The sequence below is a fragment of the Mesitornis unicolor genome, unplaced genomic scaffold (assembly GCF_000695765.1).
Source record: "Mesitornis unicolor isolate BGI_N332 unplaced genomic scaffold, ASM69576v1 scaffold49540, whole genome shotgun sequence".
NCBI lineage: Eukaryota > Metazoa > Chordata > Aves > Mesitornithiformes > Mesitornithidae > Mesitornis > Mesitornis unicolor.
Genome location: NW_010159849.1, coordinates 12,041 through 20,088, shown reverse-complemented (window position 1 = coordinate 20,088; position 8,048 = coordinate 12,041). Strand labels below are relative to the sequence as shown.

The 8,048-nt window shown below is 37.7% G+C and overlaps 1 protein-coding gene across 1 annotated transcript in view; it reads left to right on the top strand.

Moving 5' to 3' along the window:
- Positions 1-8,048, top strand: part of NEK7 (NIMA-related kinase 7) — a gene marked incomplete at its 5' end in the record, with an annotated part of 21,371 nt that overhangs the window by 3,459 nt on the left and 9,864 nt on the right. The window contains one exon of the mRNA XM_010188004.1: positions 7,049-7,143. Within this exon, the coding sequence (XP_010186306.1) occupies positions 7,049-7,143 (95 nt within the window). The remainder of the gene's footprint in view (positions 1-7,048; positions 7,144-8,048) is intronic.

Genomic DNA, 8,048 nt, shown 5'->3' with positions numbered 1-8,048 from the left:
TTCCCTGTTGAAGTGGCTGTGTTTAGTGGTTGCTGAATTCAAGCCTGTTCACTGACTGCAAAGGGTGTGAAATGAACTTTTAGACCCCTCAAGAGCTGGACCATTGAAGGCAGCATCCAGAATTGTCTCCTCTTCCTTGGAAAGGATATTGAGGCAGGCAGAGCACCTTACTGATACTTGAATACAGAGAGATAAAATCAATTCAAATACTGCTCAGTGAGGGTTTTTAACAAATGACAATGACTATTCTGTAATTAGGCATTTGGGTATTTTTATATGCTTTTCAAGAGTGCCTGATAAGGAAGATCATATCTAAGAAAGCCAAGAACGCTTTAGTACTTACAGTCCCTATTTTAGGGCCATGGGAGGACAGAGAATTGTGTTTGATCAGATGCTAATGTTTCTAATTAAATATCAGACTTCTTGGATTAAAATATGCCGTATTTGTCCTCACCTCTTAATTTAACTTTATTTAGATCCAATTTTTAGTACAGTGTGGAAAAAGAGAATTGATGTTCGGCATCTTTGTATCACATTGAAGTTTGAGCAATACTTGTGTTAACAGCCAAAAAAAACTATTTTAGAAAGGAAATTTTTGATAAGCTTCTTATTTCCCTGTTTCCCAGAAAGCTTTTGATCACTCTTCTGTGCTTTCCTGTTTTTATAATGTTTGGTGCATACTGTTACTGGTATAGTCAAAACCGTGAGTAACTACTGAGATTTTAATAGGACTGAGGTTAAATTCAGACACAGATGTGCAGTCTTGCATTAATAAAAAAGAAAGAGCAATAGACAGGGGAGAAGCAGCAAGACCAGAGTGGAAATGTGCTTGGGTTCCATGTTGAAGTCCAGATATAGCCCTGAAGATGTGATACCATTTCATGGCACAGTATATTATATCAAGTGCTGCTGTTTATGCTGCCATCATGCCCCAGTGGCCATCTCTGGCAGCACCGTGGAGGTCCTATTTGTTGTAGTTGGGTCCTGCTACTGCCGGTGAATGGCAGAGGGATGTAAATGAGCAGTGTGGAGAGGGAGCTGCTCCTGAGCTGTATTTGCAGGAAGCAGTAAACCCTAATCTGTGCGTGAGAGTGCATGAAGAAGTCAAAAGGCGGTTGTGAGGGCAGGAAAACTAGACTTGTGTTCTGAGGCAGAAGTCAGGAAGTTAAAGAGGAAGAAGCTTTGTCAACCCTGGGTTATTTTGGTTCATTGCGGGGGGAATTGTTGCAAAGAGACTGAAAACTGAGCTACAGTTAAAAACAGCGTAAAACCCCTGAGCCCTTTAAAGCTCGTCTCAGAAATAAAAAAGTCATCCAGAGAGCAGGGGGTAGGGGGATGGAAGCTTTGTTTCTAACATTGGATGCCATGTCTTGATAGAGGAGCTTTTATTTTTTATTTTCTTCCCCTCCCATCTCCTCTCACTTCTCTCATAATTAAGACCTAATGTCAGAAGTCAGCATAGGAAAAAGGTTTTGTTCAGCTGCTAACTTAGACTATGGTAGAGACAGTAGTGCTCTGATTTATCATGTCACTAGCAGAGATCACTTTTTCAAATTAATTTCTCATGCAGTTTCTGATGCTGGTTTTCCTGAAATTTCTTTCAAAGTTGTATCTCTTTATGATTCCATAAACCTTTGGTGCACAAAATGCAATGAATTACCAACACATTGTGTGTAGCAATTTATACTTGTTTACAGGCTTTATAAAAATTTCAGTAGCAGACTAGATTCAGGCTTTTGGAGATAAAGAAATGTACTAAAATTTTCATTAGCTACTGCTTCTAACTGCTAATTAGGAATAATACTGATTTAATTAGAATACTTGCTGATGGTCCGTTTGAAACAAATGAAAATACTGGACTGGACATGATCTGTTAATGTTCTTAACTTTCTATGCGGCCTTATCAAAACAGTAGGATTTTGTACTGTGATGAGTATGTATCTTTTTGAAAACAGAAAATCTTTCTTCCAAAAATGCAAAGGAAACCGAGGCATTTGATATTGTTGATTTGATACAAACTTTGCAGAAGTTCTTGATTTCAGAAAACCTTATATTAGAAAGGGTAAGAAGATCCAAGAAAGGCTTATTCCTTTCCCTATGACTCTAGGTGTTAGGTTTGGGGTTTTTTTGTTTTTGTTTTGTTGCTGTTAGGGTTCTTCTGTTTTGCAATTCTGAGGCCAGCTCATTGAAATGTGTATTTTTCTTTTTCTTTGGCCATTCAGTGGATTTAGGGATAGTCTGTATTTCAGTATTTAAATTACAAAAAACCCTAAAAAACCCACAAAACACCCCCAAAAAATCAGTTCTCCAGTGTGGTTGTGCTAGACGGCTGCACAGTATGCTGTCCAGGCAGACACTGCTGCTGTGATGGGAAAACATTTTTGCAGGGCAAAGGAACAGATCTGCAATGTTCTTACAATACTTGAAAGGATTATTTGTATTGAATTCTGGTGTTTCTTCTGTGGTTTGACAACTTCTGTCATTTCCACAGTACTCCTATCCCCAGCACAGAGCTACATTATGAAAGATTTGACTGTAGACTCATGCCAGTGGTGAGGAATAAAATACCTTGTAAAAATATGTGCAAATACTCTCCTTTCCTCTTTCACTTGAGTCTCTAACCCAGCAGAGGGTGTCAGAGCCAGTGCTGAGGTGGTGGCATGCAGCCCCATTTGCTGTGAATAGGATGAGCTTCACTTTCACGCTCTCAACCAAACTGTTGGGAACCTGCACCCTCAGTGTGCAGGAAAATCTGCTGCTGATTCATCGTGGTTGTTGAAGAAGCGTTATTAAAACAGCTCTTAATTTATGTACAAAAACCTGAGATGTCTTACAGTAATTCGAAAGCTGAAGATAAATTATTGTGCTGTTACAATGCTATCTTATAAATAACTGAAGATATTTATAGATTGATTTCTGTGGTTAGACTATTTGCATAATGTAGGCTAGGTTGCGGAATTATTTTGGATAAATTCAATATTTTAGGTCCCATATCTGTGGTTAAAGATGAGCCTATGACTTGGAAATCTCTTACACTTGTATTAAAATAAGTAAGTAAAAAATAATTAGTTATGAAGAATTTGTTGTGTCAGTGGTTGGTTACCCTCACTGTTCCATAACTGCAGCTTAGTTTGTCTGTCCTCAGCATCAACCCTTCGTCTTGTTAAGCACTTGCATGTTGTGTTGAACTCTGTATTGTAAAATTCCTGTGATCTCATGGACATTAAGTCATTCATAAACCGTATCTTTTGATACCTTAAGCAATTTGGGCCTTTTTTTTAAACTGAAGTCTTGCTTCGGAATTCTTGAAAAATCAAGAGAGTTACGAAGGTGATTTTAGCTCCTGAACTTGGATGGTTATGTATTCCAATGCATGGAATGTATTATAATTATTATAATAATAAATACATGACCTCTTTTAAAACTAGTGTACTAAACTTCTGAATCAGCCATTGCATTGTTTTGTGTAAGTAGTATTAATATTTACCAGACAGATTTTTCTCACAGCTTAAAAATGCTTGATAGTACTTAGAGCTAGTTACTGTATTTTATTCAACGCCTCGATGCATTGTTGGTTTTCAAGCAAACACACTCTCCTCTTTAACTCAGCTGCAGTGTGAGTTATGTGTTTATGCAGGTAATAACAAGAACCATTTATATCATAACTCTCTTCCTCATTATAGTTTCTTGGCCTCTGTTCCTTCAGATCCAGCTTTCTGCCCCCTAGTTACCACCATTTCTATTCTGCACATTGCCTCTCCCAATAGCAGAAAGCTTACGTAAAGAAAGAACACTTTCTGGATCTGCAGCATCTTTAGAGGGAGGGATCTCCAGAGCAGCAGCAGATCCTGAGGAAGCAGTTTATTCGACCTAGGCTGTTTTCCAGATGACTGTTCAGACCTGCAGGTTATCTGAGATGTGCAGATACAGTGAACAGAATGCTAAAGTTACAGAGTTTGTTCTTAAAAATCTAGACACCTTAATGTGTTACATCTTTGTCTTGTATTATCCCACTTCTGAGTTTTCAGGTGAGTAAAGTCGCATTTCTTTATAGTGTTGTGTTGCTGTATTTCACTTAATAGGAAAAGCAATGATCCAGGAAGGCAACATAACATGTAATCACATGTGGCAGTAGCTTGCCAGCAGTACACTCCTACGTCCCAAGATTGCTCACTGTTTTAAAGAATTGTTGCAATGTCTTCGGTAGTTCATGAATGTCAGAATAATGAACCTTTTGTCATGATCTTCTGTTAAAAACAGCTTACAAGTAGTAATGATGTCCAAATCCTCAGGTTGTTTTTGTGATTCAATGACTAACATAACTGTGATTTCAGTTCTTTTCACTTGTTGGTCATTGGGGGCTTCGGGTTGTATTGCACTTAAGGTGTTACACTAGGCTAAACGCTGTAAAATGATAGCATTTGTTCTTCCTTTTCACTATCATCAATCTTTCACAGTCGTATCAGACCCCTAATGTATCAGCAGGCTTCCCAGAGCTACTGGTTAAAATTACCTTAGCATTTGGTAAACTATGAACCTTCAAACCTCAGTGTTTTCAGCTGCCCCCTGTGGATTCTGTGAAGCCTCTTTCTGGCACATTACTCACTGCCAGTGACTCGCATGGTGTCTCAGAGCAGCAGAGGCAGTGCTGCTGTAGCCACCTAAGAACCAGATTACTGTTAAACTTCTTTTTTGTTGTTAAATGAATTCTACCAACAAAGCATCACACTATACTAAACCAGTGCAAAATCAATGGATTGAAAAGACAACTGAAAGTTTTCAGGGGTGTCCAAGCTCACAAGTCCTTGGAGTTGGGGAAAAAAAAAATAAAAACTTCTAAAATCCAACCAACCAACCGAAAAAAACCAAACCAAACCAACCCAAACAAACCATGTCAAGAGGGAGGTAGAATGATAAAGATAATCAAAATGAGCTGTGTCATGCCAGATGTTGTTTAATTACAGTTTCCAATTTTAAGATAGATGTCATTAGAAGCTTCATTAGAATAACAGAGTTGTTTCTGGATATTCTGGTGGCTGTTTTGGCGTTGCAGTCCACCCTTCTGCGTGCCTCTTCTTTCACAGGGAAAAGCCCATCCCTCCTGACCATTTCTCTGTTGTGGGTGAATATGAACATCCCACGAAAGTAAATGGTTTTCACAGTACTCCATCATTTGGAGTTGCCTTTCCCAGCCTTTCTCCTTCTAAGCTGTTGATCGTTCGTTGTCTCAGTCCAGAGCTGCAGTGATTCCTCAGGCCAGCGTAAGGGAGCCTCTGGGGAGAGGGGCCACGGTGCCTGCTGCTTTCCTGGGGCTGGATGTCTCCCTTGAAATATTTAGGAGACCAAATCCATTGTAGGGTGCAATACGGGATCTCTGTCCTTACATATCTGTTAGAGAAGCACAGTCTCAGTTTATGTTGGTTTGAAAGATTGTTTTTAGTATTGTTTGACAAGAAGGAGATCAGTTGAAATTATGGGTTACTAGCAGCAGTGGCCTGACCTGGGTTAACGTCGCACTGGGTTTCCCAATCTGATCTGGGCCTCTCAAATAGGAAATAATTTTTTGCTTTTTTGTTTTTTTTTTTCTCTTCCTCCTTAAGAAAGTATGACATAGTTTGAGATGTTAACCCTTCTAGAAGATAGGGCACATTGTCAAAGCAAAACCCTTAAATAAAGTAAAAATATTAATCCGATTAATTAAAACTATTAACCTGATTATTCAGATTTGGAATTACTTATGTATTCACTGTATCACTGCTTTCGGTATTAATACAGAGATGAATTCTGAATAGATTGGGCTAATTCAGGATTGTGGATGTGATACATGAAATCTCTGTTAAATAAAACAGTGAGAGCTTCATACTCTTATGTAGTTTGCAGTGAGTGCAGGTTTATCTCTGGCTATGTTGCAAGATGTTTAGTTTTGAAATAAGGTCAATTTGTATTGAATTGCTAGCATTCAGTTGGTTTTTGTCATCAGGATTCAATGCTTAAGAAAATATTCCCCACAAAATTGAAGTAAAAATCTGTGACTCTCTGCTGTCTGGGGGGATGTAGGGAGAAAGTTCAGAGACAGTGCATCAGAATTGTCACTACTGTTATTCTTAACATTTCTCTTGAACTGTCACATATGAACCCATCACTCAGATACTTGTTTGTTTGTTTGTTTGTTTAATGGCTTTTTTTACAGAGCTGAAACATCTCTCAGACTTTCTCTCTTCCAAGTAACTTGTGACACAGATGGGTAGAGTCTGATTAAAATCAAGGGAAGAGATGTCCTGGAGTATCCAGTGTAAATTTGCTCTGGGACAGTCCTAGTAAATGCTGCTTTTCAAGAGCAGACGTCTCCAGAGCCCACAGCTCTGAGGCAGGATTAAGCCAGGACAGCCACAGATTTGGGAGCTTAAAAGCCCTGACAGAGTCTTGTCCTGTAGCAGATGGCCGAGCCGCTCGTCAGAACAGGTTTTCCTGCCTTCTTCTCTGTGAAGCTGAAGATCCTGGATTTCAGGCTCAATTTCAGTTTCAGATATCCAAACTAAATTGTGTTTATTAGTTTCAAAAGCAGCTTTTTCAGATTTGTATATTCTCAAAAAGAAGAACAGACAACTCATTAAAAAAAAAATTAAAAATTAAGCCACAGAGGAGAATTTCTAGCTGTTGTTATTTCCAGCCACAGTGATAACAGTTTGGAAGGGAGCAGGGATAGGAGGGTGTGTGTGTGTGCGTGCATGTAGTGTATTCCTTTGGTCCTGTTCAGGAGAAAATAATTACTTTTGAGCTTCTTTAAAAGCAAAAATTGGAATTATTCTACTATTGAGTAATTTTGGTAATTAGAAAACAGTAGTGAAAATAAAGCTGCATTAGATGAAATAGATACATAATTCATGTGTATTTCTACTGAAGGGTCATAAGCATGAATTCAAATTATATGTGGAGTTAAATGAGAAATATAGAAGATGAAAAATGTTTTTCAGCCAGGAAAACTGTACTTTTACTACTATATAACAACAAAAATTTTAATTCAAAAACACTTGTGTATTTATTGCAGTTGGTACACCTTATTATATGTCTCCAGAGAGAATACACGAAAATGGTTACAACTTCAAATCTGACATCTGGTCTCTAGGCTGTCTGCTATATGAGGTAATACTGATATATACAGTGAACTTAATAACACTGTTGTGCTCCCCATTCCCTGCTGTGTCCCCCCCACCCTCAATGTATTAAGCACTGTTTTAGCATCTATTTTTATATTTTTGGCATATGAAATACTTTTATTTGTGTGTTACTAGACATGCCTTTTACACGGCTTGCTACAAAGATTTTTACAGCAATTTGTTGACAATTCAGCATAACTAAAAGATTAATAAATGAAAAATGGGAAGCACATGTAAAATTGTTCTAGGTGTTTTAACACTCTATGCTGATTATATGATTTTGGTAATAAATGCATTGAGAAATAATAGGACTGACCAGAGTATGGAATTAGCACTTCCAAAACTTGTAATATTGTTATTTTAATATAAGTTTAATTTCCTTAAAATGATTTAAACCTGAAGTAAAACAACAAAAAAATGGTTACTCTATACTTATTACTAGTAGCTTGTATTAACTTTCAAAATAAGTCCTGCTGCAGATGTATGCAATTTTTCTTCCCTTTCTTCTCCTCCAATTGGTTAAACTATAATTACAGGTTAATTTTTGTACTACTATGGTCAAGATTGGTAGGTGCACATAATTTTAAATGATACTATATTCTGAGAAAATAAAGATATAGGGCAAATTGAAATTGAGGAGAGTGAAGGTGTGAAGAACAGGTAGGCTTTTAAGGCAACTATGTCTTCAAAGTCCTTTGCTTATCATTTGTTGATCAAAAAACTGAGCACTTGTGTTGAAGGATGCTGGAAAAAAAATATGTCCATCAGCAGTGGCGGTGAAGTCTTTCTAGTTGTGTTCCAGATAAAAACGAATATATCCAAATCACTTTTCATTTACTTGCAAGCCACCTGCCTCAGTGAGTCAGCAGAACTCACTTAACACACGTTCAG